Source organism: Homarus americanus, unplaced genomic scaffold (assembly GCF_018991925.1).
Source record: "Homarus americanus isolate GMGI-L3 unplaced genomic scaffold, GMGI_Hamer_2.0 scaffold13495, whole genome shotgun sequence".
Classification (NCBI taxonomy): Eukaryota; Metazoa; Arthropoda; class Malacostraca; order Decapoda; family Nephropidae; genus Homarus; species Homarus americanus.
Window position 1 is genome coordinate 1,447,685 of NW_024727075.1, and position 13,223 is coordinate 1,460,907.

The window sequence follows — 13,223 nt, forward strand, 5'->3', positions numbered from 1 at the left end:
AAACTTTCTACAGCTTTTAATTAGTACCTCTATGGATAATTGTTTCAATGATTTACAGTTCAATGTTTGAAGGAGTAGGAGTGTTTTGTAATGTTTAACTGAGAATTTTGTTTGTAGCAGGTGTGAACATGTCTACTTGTTTGTTTGCTAAGATGTCAATTTTTTGTTTCACATGCGTGGTTATCACTAATGCGATTGGTTGAAATGTGACCATAGTTATAGCTTATGCAATTGGTTGAAATGTAACCATAGTTGTAGCTTATGTGGAAAGCCATGGGTAGTGTGGGTAGCAGTATAGCATTAATTTAGTGATCTTTTGCTTATTTTGCCCCAAATTTAGCAATTTTAGTAATTTAGTTATTGGATATTAATTTTATCCTGTATCAGTTCTGTAATGAATAAATAAAAACAACCTGGTGACCGAGGCAACAGCCAGTCCCCCTCTTCTCCACCTTAAGCACGTTTATACCTGGTGTCATCTCTTTTACCTATTAGCGTTATTAGGCCTATATCAAATTGATTAGACCACTGTACAGTATCCCCATTGAAGACTACAGTATGTATTTTAATAATGAACTGGACTAAAGTACTGTGTATTACTTTCGTCTTTATTCAAGACATCTTCAGGTCATGAGACCCACTAATTCCCCACCCAACAATGGGTGACCTGACAATGCATCAGAAGGTCAGTAATATGAGACCACTAATCCCTCATCTGATATTGCATCAGGTCAGGTCAGTAACATTAGAGAATGAGGAGAAATTTACTTTTTTCCACAAACATAAAGTTTCTCTCTCATCTCTATTTTCTATTTATTCTTTAATTACTCTATTTCTTTCTCTCATTTTCATTTTATTTGTTTCTTAATTTTTCTTACCTTATCTCTTATTCTTCTTCTTATTTGCTTAAGATTTTGTTTTTTTTACCTTGACAGGATAAAACAGTCAGTTTGTCAAAAAAAAAACTTCTTTGAGCCATTTACACATTTCAGGCCCGAGGTATGTTGTTGAGTTAGGGGAGAAAACCCTCGACTACAATGAAAACTTCCACCTCTTCCTGGTGACTCGTAACCCCGACCCTGAACTTCCACCAGACGCTGTTTCAATTCTCACCTCTGTCAACTTTACCACCACTCGTGCTGGATTAACAGGACAGGTAGGGAAGACCCAAATAATATATATATAAAAGAAAAATAATTGAATAAGCGATATATATTTATAAAAAATAATGAAATTATGAGAAACTTGTGAAACATCAATGTATGAAAATGCTAATCACTCATGTTCAAAAGTTACTTCACAGGAAAGTAAAAACAATTTTATGCATGTAATTAATCACATAACCCCTCAACAAATGAAGTGCTTACATCCCTTCTTAGCTGAATATAATCATCTGGCGTTAGCCAAATAAAATATTAAAAGTGGAAGAGTTAGGTTAGGTATTCAATACTTGATAAGTACGATAGATGAATGGCCACTATATTATTGGTGCAGATTCTGAATGTTCTGGCCTGTAGAGAATGTATGAGAAGACATGATACAGTATAGGGTTTTCTTTACGATTTAACTGTAGGGAAAATGGACTGAACCAACTGGTGTATTGGTCAGTCCAAATTCTTCCAGGAATAAAATGTTCACATACTTCATTATTGAAAACTTATCAACTCAACATAGTTTATTTCTAAATCATTTTAGTTTATTATGTTGTTTTAATGATGTATAGTACAAACTGTCTTCTTGATCCTCATGTTCTTATAATTTTTTGGGGGGGTCTTCTGCCTGCATACAGTATTTGTAAAAATCCTTTGACATTTGTAGGTCAACACTAAATACCAGTTACTCTCCACTAGCTGTTGGCAGCCACACTGCAGGTAGAGAAGCCTGAACTGGAAGTACGGAGGACTGACCTCCTGCGGCAAGAGGAAGACCTGAAAATTCAGCTTGTGACTCTAGAAGAACAGCTGTTGACAACACTTGCTGAATCACAAGGCAACATCCTGGAGAACAAGGTTAGAAGATTAGTTTCATTAATATCTGTTATAACTGAAATTGTGCTTCTCCTAGGATTCATATCTTCCACTACTTCTTGTAATACTGTAAAGACAAATTACTCAGGGGCAGATTCAATGGGGAGTCCTGGGGGTCTGGACCCCCCTCCCCTTTTTCATCAGAAAATCCCAATAATTTTTCTCTAATGCAGTATTGTACTCAGGCATTTTAGTATAGTAAAAATTACAATAATTACTATTGACCTCAAAATATCTCTTAATATCAAGTGCACATGGCTTCAAATAAGCCTTAAAATGCCCTTGATATTGGTCAGATTTTAAAAAAAAATTCTGGGAGCTTACAGTGGCACCCCCCCCCCTCCAAAAAAAAATTCCTCAGCTGGGTGGGCTCGCTGTGCTTGCCATGTTCCTCCACTCCTTCTTGGTCCCCCCCTCTTTTGATATTCCTGGATCTGCCCATGCTACTTTCTTGGCTATGTGACAGAAGATGTCTTTTATCACAAAAATTTTTTGTTAGGAAGGTACCGTAAGCCTTTTCTAACTGATGTCATATTTTCATCCCTGTTCATTGAAGGGAAAGTTGGAATTCGAAATGGGTCCCTTCAATCCATATTATCCATCTGTCAGTATGTCCATCAAGTTGTACATCTAAGCCTAATAAAAAAATACTTCAAGCACAGTTTATAATGGAAGTTTGCATATAAATCAAAATATTGATAAAGAGGTGTCTGTTGCTACAAAGGATACTCTGATTTTTCAGTGTAACTAGCAAAATAATTTTGTTTATGTAAGGAAATAGTGGACTGTCTTCTTGTTATGTGTACAGGAGTTTCAAGAGCTATATGTTTATAGATTGGTTTATTCTTTTCAGGAACTGCTGGCATCTTTAGAGCAAGCCAAGTCTAGTGCTGCCACTATTGAATCGTCACTCAAGGAATCTGGTTCACTACAAGAATCTCTCGAAAATGAACGGAAAGCTTACTTGCCCCTGGCCCAGGCAGCTTCTAATCTCTACTTTGTCATCACTGACCTTGGCAAACTCAACAATATGTATCGCTTTAGTCTGAATGCTTTCCATAATCTTTTCCACAAGGCTTTACAAACACCTCAGGTAAACTATATCTATTATTATCAGGAAAGAAATTTTTTTTCATTAGAAAATCAGAAATATTTATTAGTTCAACACCAGTGATAGAGGTGTAGGGATCACCCAAAAAAATTAAGCATGATTTAATTTCTAGCACTGACACCATTTTCATTTGCCATATTTCAAAATTCACATAATCAGCATGTTTATGCTGTAAGAAGTGCCATGATATTACTGTACAGGCATTCCCCGCGATACGGAATCCCAGGTTACGTTAATTCTCCCTTATGGAATTTTTAAATTATAACCCAAAAATTTGCTATGCAGATAAAAAAGGCTCACCCTTAGGGAATTTCGGTAATTTTTTTTAAATATTGAAAAAAAAAAAGATTTCACCCAAATTATACAAAATTTTGTGTGGGTTCTGGTGGTAGCTACAAGACGGTTAGAGGGTGGTTCGCCTCCCCAGTTGCCAGCAGCCACCACAACAATTGGCGCTGCTCAGTTTGAATTCTTTTCCCAGTTTGTGTTCAGTTTGTGTTACTGTGTACCCTTATTCAAAATGAGTGGAAAAAGTCCATCACGTTCAAGTGAAAGCAGTGATGCTAAAAGATTCCATAAAGGAATTACGTTGGACAATAAATTTGATGTTTTAAGGAGGTAACTTCCAGTAACTGCGATCACACCACCTCACCTCAACACCTCTTGCAGCACTCAACATCATTTCTGGTGAGTTAAATTCAAGTGTGCGCATTTGTTGTCATCTTACATCATGAATGATTGATTGTATGTGTTTAAAACTGTCTATTTTCATTCATATACAGTATGTGCTTGTGTTGCGTTTTGGGCCGAAAAAAAATCCGTAAGAATGCATCTCAACTTATAGAATGGGAGTCAGTGGGAAAAAAATTTCACAATGTGGAATTTTGCGATGCAGAAAGACTTTCAGAAAAGGAGCCCTTTCGTAACCCGGGGGATGCTTGTATATGCCCCTGGAGCAGAATAAATGCATTATCATCACCATTTATTAGTTTGGTTACAGTATCTTATGCCTGTATTATATCCTAGATGTACTAGACCACATGAAGAGTAAACACTCAAAACAGTTTTCAAAAGGAAGACTTTTGGCTGTGGCTGGGAACATAATCCCTCTTTTTGCTTTGGAAACCTGTTTCACCAAAACCAGCCTTTTTTTTTATGAATGCAACCCCTGGTGAAAGCAAAGGTAATCTGGATTGATCAATAGATTGTGGGATGATATTTTCCAGTTTTACATTTTTTTTTAAGGAGTGCTTTTAATAACCTTTGTAATTGAATGAAATCCAAATAGAAAATATTTAGGGGGTAAGTATAGATTCAATTGCTTGGTGACTTTACAGCAAAGATAAACATAATGTGCCTTCGACAGTGATATTGAAATATGATTGTTTACTGTATGTAGTAATAAAGCACAAGACATTCCAAAGTGCAGAAAACCAAAATGTATCATTAATGGTGTCTGCAACATATTAGTGGATAGACAGGATATTTTTTTTATTATACATATAGCTAATTCTTTTGCCATTATAAATTAATGTGATTTATATGGCAACATATTTCCATTTGGATAGATAAATTCTGGAAATGCTGGAGTTTGCAAGGCATTTGTTCCTGTGTACCCTGAACTGGGCATTGCCTCCTGGATCACATCCCTGGTCTACCATACTTGTATATTTTTTATTCGTTTATACCCCATTTTTCACATCTCATTCTTGCCACAATACTGTACACCTCATCATGTTGCCCAATTTATAATTTTTCTTTGGTGATCTCTGAAATGTAACACTGTACAGTATACTGATTGATAGATGGTATTCAGAAGTGTCCTTTTTACGGTTGAAAACAAGAAAATTCTACTTACAGGATGGAAGTAACACAGATCAACGCATCAGGTCATTGCAGAGAGCATTGATCGACCTGGTCTACAGTTACATAAGCCGCTCTCTCTTCAAGGCAGATCGCCTCATGTTTGCCTTACATCTGGTACACGGCATGTACCCAGAACTGTTCCAAGCTAATGTGAGCAGTCTCAGTTCTTTAATGAATTATACAGAGTATTTGGATTTGTGGAAATATTTGACTGAATTGAATTCAAAGATTATTATATTTTTATGACCAAATATAATTTGTGAGGATAAGTAAAGGTTGAAGTGTATTAGATATAGATTTAGAATCAAATGCTGTATATAAACAGATGGAGTGAAAGCTGCCAGTACTGTATTTGTGTTGGCCATTGCAAGAAATTAATCATGATTGAAGTGTGTAGTACAGTCCTGAACCACTGTTTAAGAAAAAGTACAAGATGAAAATAGTTCTGAAGTGTGAGAGAGACCTCTTTTCATGATAAATAGGTCTGGTCACAGAAGCATTTCCTATATTTAGAATACAGCTAGTTAGCTTTATTTAAAGATGGAATTAAAAGTATGTGAAATTATTTTTCCTGAGTGAGAGGTCATTGGTTCTTAGATAATGAGCTGAAGAATTTTTTTTTTCTTCTTCAGGTAGCTGTACAAAATTTTGGTATAAAATATTTTAAATATATACATGTACAGAATGTGATTTCACAAAACACTTGGTATTTCAGGAGTGGGAGGCTCTTACTGGCCAGTTGGTGACAGATATCAGGATGGACATAACTGAGATCAAAAAAGCTCTTCCCAAGTGGGTCGATGAAGAACGTGCTTTTGCTGTTGCTTTGTTGAAAGTTAGTTGGAAGATTAATAGTGTTCTCATCTTATTTTTTTTTTTTTATTCTTTCTTTATATACACTCCCTTCCCTCTTTGTGTGGGGTACTTCAATGGATACAGAAATTTCAGACTTTCATCACCACCACCACCATTACTGCTTTATGGTCATTTTCCATGCTTACATAGATTATTCTTTACACACACACACACACACACACATACACACTTGCTTATACCATCAACTTAAACTCACTCATAGTATACAAAATTGAGTCTTTAGCCTTTACACAGATTCATAATTCTTCTTATCTGTTCACTGTACTGTACATACTGATTTGATAACTTACAATGGATATATTGTTACAAATCATTAATGTGAGATGAATTTTTAATTATTGTATAGTTTGTTTAGGATTTTTAAAACAATTTGTTATTACTTCATCTATTAATAATAAATCATCATTGCTCATGAAATAGTGGCATTTTGTTGATTTTCTCTACCTGTAACTATAGTATACTACAACATTTCTTAACATCTTACTTTTCAGCAAACTTTCCCCGCTATGTATGAGGTTCTACACTTGGATGATCTGTCAACGTGGTCAGGCTTTGCCAGATCCAGCCACTGTGAGACTGACATACCAGTTCAACTTAACCAAAAGTTATCTGGGTTCCAACAGCTGCTGGTCATTCAGGCAATAAGGCCTGACCGTCTTCAGTCTGCTATGGTTAACTTTGCAAACAGGGCTCTAGGTAAGTAAATCTCAAGTGCCAAATTTATTTAGCATGGAGTTACAAAACTTGCTAAGCTGATATTTTACCTTTAATAGGACACAATATTAATAAGTATAGGGAATATATGTTGAATACAAATATACTTGCTAGGAAGATGCTAACCCTCTTACAAGGAAATGGTATTTATTACCTATTCATGCATGGTAATTTATTTATTTTTTTATGGGGGGGGGATTTATTATCCCATTAGGCTGGAGGAGGCCTTTTTTTATTATTCATAAGTGAATGAAATTGTATTATAATTTACCTTAATTCTTTTTGTCACCATATTGCCTTTGGGGGTCATTTACCTATTACGACAGTAAAAGTTATTTAGTTAGCTGTTGATATAAAAACACCCCAAGAATGGTGTACTGTTGTAGTTATCTTAACATTATATCAGCAGATATTGTTTGTAGATATTGGATTGAGGGCTAGACATATATTTTTTCATTACTATAATGAAAACTTCAGTCATAAAAGACTGAGAATTTTCTAATATTAGTTTGTGACACATTAGATGACTCACATGAATAGAGTGTAGGAGTAAGGACCAGAGCTAACTATTGTAGTGGAGCGAGGAAAAACAAAAACATTTTAAGAGCTATAAGATATGTTTGGAATTACATCATGTGTGATTGACCTTAATATAGCACTGGAATACAGATAAGGCAAATGTAAGTGATCAGAATGATACAGTAAAATAATGAAAATCTACCGTATATCTCGGCCTACAAGACGGAATTTGAACAAAAAAAAAATCAGCCCAAAGTTAGGGGGTCGTCTTAAGCACCAGAGATAAAATTCTTACCTCTTAAATTTTGCGGTTTAGCGTGTCAAGAGTGGTGATGGAAACATGGTAAACCACTCACAAGGTCCTACCACTAATTATTTTATACTGAAACTTACATTTGGGAAGCTGGATTAAAATGAAGATTACCGGTATATTAAAATAATAAAAATGTATTATAAACCAGTCTAACATACCGTAAAAGAACAATATACCCCGGTAATAAACACAGCTGCTATCATCACCCCCCCCCCCCATTTGCCAGTGACGAGAAAGGGAAAGCGACCTTGACAGTGACCGCCTGTGGCTATTTTTAGCCGTCCTTGTGTTCGGAGGTGGTCAGTAATGCATATCTGTATATTTACTGATCATAATACTTATCTCCTATAAATAATTAATTTAAAATTAATTTTTTTACAAAGAATATTCAGTAAATGACTGCGTTAATTCTTGAAACTACCGACAGTGGTAAATTTAGGATGAGAATGATTAACAGAAGTCACGTCATGGATTCGGAGTTTGGTCCTTAATGATCATAAATGTCTGGTCAACTTCACCTACCAGGTATAATGGTAGCCTTCCTTTTTCGCGAAACAAGTATATAATTAAAGAAAATACTTGCAGTGTGTTTAATGTATTACAATATATTATAGCTAAATAAATAAACAAATAAATCGGCAAATCTATTTCAAGTAAATGGAAATATTTTACTCACACCAACATTAGTTCCAGTTAAATAACTGACGCTTAAGTGAGTCACTAGTGTATACCAGCGGGTAAAATTTGATGCCAATACTTGAAGTGAATTGGCATTATTTTAAATAACCAACCATAAATAAATGGAAAAAAGATCAAAGGTGAAACATTATATTGTATGTATGTTGTGTTGTCAAAGGAAGAGAAACAATTGAAACTCAGCAATTGTGTGTAAATGAGGCAGTAAGATAAATCAGCAACCTAAGACTTGGTCACAATTTTCGTGATGCCATATGGAAGTAGGATCTACCATTAGACAATACTGTACATTATGCTTCCAATATCTTCCCAGGCGGTAGTATCTCCCTGTTTGGTAGCTGCCTAAAACTTTTAGTAATATTACTTTGATACAACATGATAAATTAGACAAACAATGAAAATAAACAAACAAAAGTTATTTACCAAGACCTTCTCTCTCAGAACAGAGGGGAGATAAGACGGCTATTTATAGCCTGTCTTTGTGTAGGAAGTCGACCACACTAGAAATAATTCATTTAAAATTTATATTTTTTACATAGAATATTCAGTACATGACTGCAATTATAAAATATTGTGAATATATATATATATATATATATATATATATATATATATATATATATATATATATATATATATATATATATATATATATATATATATACAGTGACCCCTCGTTTAACGAACACCTCGGTTAACGTAATTTCGATTAACGAACTGCCTTCCATAAGGATCTTCAATTCGGTTAACGAAAAAAAATTCGCTTAACGAACTTCTTACGAACCGACCTCAACATGTTTTCGCTTGCACTGACCGGGCAACCAGCTTTAGTATCAGTCCGCCAATACATTAATCGGTTCTAGGGCTTAAATTCCTTACTATTTTTGTAAATATCAAGAAGTTTATACTATTCAATAATTTTAAAAGTTTAATATTCAATTTTTTAGTCATTTTAACAATTATTGAACGAAATTGAAGGTAAAGTGACTAGTTTAATGCGCGGCATCCAGCCTCTTAACACAGCAAACAGGCGTCAGTCTCTCTCTGTTTTCACTGGAGGTAACATCTTGCTTGAGACTCTCTTCAACTAAATGCTTTTTTTCTGTGTTTCCAAGCAAATTATTGGTCATTTTGAAATATATTTTATATATTGACAATATATAATGCAGTGCAGCATTGATTTAAAGAAAATAATCTTGAATTAAACCAGAGAGCTAAAATTTTATGGGTGAAATGGCACCATGGGGTGACTTCTCTTCCACCCCAATGCCTTCTCTTCTTCCTTCTCCTCCACCCCCATTCTAAATCCCATCATCATCATCATCATCCAGGAGCCTTCTACATACACACCTCAAAGTAAGTGAACTTTTCTACCATTTTTGTTGAATTTAGGAAATTTTCGGTGAGCTGGAACCAATTACCCAAAAACCCATTGAAACAATGGTTTCGGTTAACGAACGACCTTCTGGAACCGATTGAGTTCGTTAATGGAGGGGTCACTGTATATATATATATATTTTTTTTTTTTTTGTGTAATAAATGTATGTAGTAAGTATGTACAGTAATCTTTTTCACTCAAATCCTAATGAAACACTATTGAATTAGAATACTGTAGCTGGTTGAAGCAAGCTTATAAATTAAAGAAAATACTTGCAGTGTGTTTAATATATTACAGTATGTTATAAATAAATAAACAAATAAATCGGTAAATCCATTTCAAGTAAATGAAACAATTGTATTCGACACCGACATTAGTTCAAGTTAAATAACAGACTTTTAAGTGAGTCACTAGTGTTTACACTACACCAACCTGTAAATTTGATGCCATTACTTGAAGTGAATTGGCCTTATTTTAAAAAACCAAGGATGTGTAAACAGCACTGGTCAATGGGATGGTTGGTAAAGGACTACTGGGTCAGTAAGCTCCCAATGGTAAGTGTCACATTTGGGGTACCGGTCTTATACAGCGAATAGGGCTCAAAAGCTACTTTTTAAATGGAAATTTTGGGGGCCGTCTTATACACCCCGTCGCCTTGTAGGCCGAGATATACGGTATGCATTTTTTTAATCAAATGTCAATATTTTTGTATGTTTATTCTTCCAAAGTGAAATTACCTTTCATACATCATGTATACATTACCCATACATACAGTAGATGAGAAAGGAAGGAAAGAACACTCTTCCTGCACATTTGGTCCGTTACACCTTGGTCAGTTCTCTATCCATCACTTCTTTCACTTCTACATTTCTTTATAGTTGCTATTTCAGTCTTTGTATCCTATTCATCATAGTTATTGTTCTCAAGATATTTTCATTGAATTTAACTTGGTTCTTTCTCATATGTACAAAACAGGGTTATGTTGCACTACCATCCTTTGTTGTTGGTAGTTTATACAGGTACTACTATTTATTGATAATAAGGGAGGAAGTAGATGTTATCAGTAAGCTGCTGAACGTGATAAATCAGGAGGTCAGTACAGTATCTGCTTTGTCATTTTTTATCATAAAATAAAATGTTTGCTTATATCCACAAAGAAAAATAGGTTGGATATTTTTTATTTAATATTGATGTCTTTAATCATTTTCAAAATACTGTACTTATCTTTCCTCTATTTCATATAATTATTAGTTTTGTTTCCATTTGCTACTCCAGGAGAAGTTTCTTCGGGTAAATTATGGCACATAGATTAAACACTTTGTGTATAGATGTTGTAGCTAGGATGAAGCTGTTGTGTAAACAGCACAGTAATATTCAGTTTAATGTTGCTGAGAGTTTGATATGCATGAAAACAGATGTTTTAATTTTGGAGATATGTTGTCCAACTTCCTCATATATTTTGCTTGGTAGTAATGATGCACCTTAGCCCATCTCCTAGAATAAACTTAATATTGTTTTTTGTAGTATTATGCTAAAACAAACACTCATAAATCAACTCAGCTAAAATTAAAGGATGCAAAGTGGTCTGTATACTAGCGATCAGCTGATGTGAGAGGGTGTTGTGCTGGCGCCACTCTCCACCCGCCTGACTCACCAAGCACTTTCACTTTCCTCTCAACTTATTTTTTCATTACATTATGCTGGCCCTCCCTTTGCCCCAACTGAGAGTCTATCCAGATGTACCTCAGCCCATCTCCTAGAATAAACAAACACTCATAAATCAACACAGCTAAAATTACGGGATGCAAAATGGTTTGTTTACTAGCGATCAGCTGATGTGAGAGGGTGGTCACGCTGGCACCGCGCACCACCCGCCTCTCATCCGACTCACCAAGCACTTAACTTTAGTTTGGCAATTCATCCTCTGAAGATGCAGAGCCCAACTCGACCAGCTCATTATCTACAACACTGTCCAAATTGGCGCCCCACACTTCCTCGCTGCAATGCTTCCAGCACCTTGATTTTCTCCTCCAGTGTAATTGCTTGCCTTGATTTCTTGGTCTTTGGGGTAGTTATGATGTAGTAGCTGGCCTCTTGGACATAGTGTCGATGGTTGATGCACGTGGTAGGAGGAGATAGTGTCACACAATATGTCAGTTCACTGGAGCGTCAATGCGAGAACTGAGAATGCGTGAGGGTGTGGGAGGGTGGAAGGCAGCCGTGTAGCGTGCCCAGAGACGCGTCTGGCGGTAAATATTAGGCCCAAAATTTAAAATAGTGTGTATTTCCATATGATACGCCAAAATGACTCGGATAAAATAGGAAAGATGCGCTTTAAATTAAAACATTGTCTTTAATTGTGGGTGTCGATTTAAGTCAATCATTTTAAATTTAATCGCTTTAAATCGACATTCTACTGAATTTAAATTGTCTCAATATTGTTCATTGGTATCTTTCCGCCTCCTTCAGCAGTAAATGTTAGCTTAGTCCTATATGTCAGTATGAGGAGACTGACCGACTTTGTGAAAAATAATGTGTACTTGTTAATTGTTGTTCCTGCCTCACATAGATCCCATACTAAAGTGCCCCTGTAATGTGCTGGAACATAAATGTATCTCACTCCAGTACCTTAACAGTTTTCATCTTGCTCTATTATGGAGTAAAGCTGAATTGTTTCTCAAATATCATTCCATTATATGAATTTGTACATGTACTGTACTAACTAAATGTAACCTAACTTGAGTTTTGAATAGTGTATAATTATCAAATACAGTTCAATAAGTCAAACTTGTACAATACATTATTGATAATCATATACTGCACTGTACAAATCTGGTCATATGTAAATTTGTTTCTTGTTACAGATTACTGTAGGCCACATGCAGTGTTTTGCAAATACTGTATCAGGGTCACTCCAACCCTGCCTGCTCATCCAGGTTCCCCCTTTTTTAACAAGTATTTAGCTTACATTCAAAGTAGCATTTCTATTTCACTCCCAGAGAAAAGCTTCAGTTTTACTCCTGCTTAACTATATTTATGTGTAGAAGTTGTTCCATGAGGTAGCTCATGTAAATGTGTACATCATGCTGTCAGGCTGGACCTAAGGTACACTGGCAGTGACTGGAGACCTCCCAATATGATTAAAGTGTGTTTTTAAGTGAATTAGCTGGAGAACTGAAAGATTCCTGGCTTGAAATCTTCTGTCTTGTGAGACAACTCCTGAATCTTGAAACTAGATTTGAATCTGGACCTTGTAAGGGTAAAAGACTACATAATTGCTTGTTACAAAACATTTCCTACTTTGATAATGTATCCATACTAGCAAGGCTCTGGTGGTGGTTGTCTCACAGCAAGCTCTCATCTCCTGGGCCATAAAATAGGATTTCATACCTCAATCCTCCATTTTTAAAAGTAAAATTTTGAAATAGTTTGACTTTGATTTATTAGATCCTAAGTGTATTTAAACTTTGTTCATTGCTCATTAGTTGATTAACAAAATGTTTAATATTGATGGAAGTTTATCATGATATGATACTGATATCTTATAGGAATGAAGGAACTATCTCCTCCTGCTCTGAACCTTCGCCGTCTGCTGCCAGAGACAACAGCTGGTGAACCTATTTTGATAATCATCTCCCCTGGGGCTGACCCCTCACAGGAGCTTCTTGATCTTGTCAAAAATACTGTAGGAAACGACAGCTACAATGAGGTAAGATGCAGCTG

At 35.4% G+C, this 13,223-nt stretch overlaps 1 protein-coding gene across 2 annotated transcripts in view; it reads left to right on the forward strand.

Moving 5' to 3' along the window:
* LOC121865771 (cytoplasmic dynein 2 heavy chain 1-like) overlaps positions 1–13,223 on the forward strand; it is a 91,608-nt gene that overhangs the window by 63,047 nt on the left and 15,338 nt on the right. The window contains exons 54-61 of one of the 2 annotated variants that reach the window (XM_042365323.1): positions 993–1,156; positions 1,851–2,009; positions 2,881–3,120; positions 4,999–5,154; positions 5,720–5,839; positions 6,372–6,576; positions 10,776–10,790; positions 13,049–13,209. In XM_042365323.1, the coding sequence (XP_042221257.1) occupies positions 993–1,156; positions 1,851–2,009; positions 2,881–3,120; positions 4,999–5,154; positions 5,720–5,839; positions 6,372–6,576; positions 10,776–10,790; positions 13,049–13,209 (1,220 nt within the window). The remainder of the gene's footprint in view (positions 1–992; positions 1,157–1,850; positions 2,010–2,880; positions 3,121–4,998; positions 5,155–5,719; positions 5,840–6,371; positions 6,577–10,775; positions 10,791–13,048; positions 13,210–13,223) is intronic. The other variant, XM_042365324.1, reaches the window with a different exon arrangement.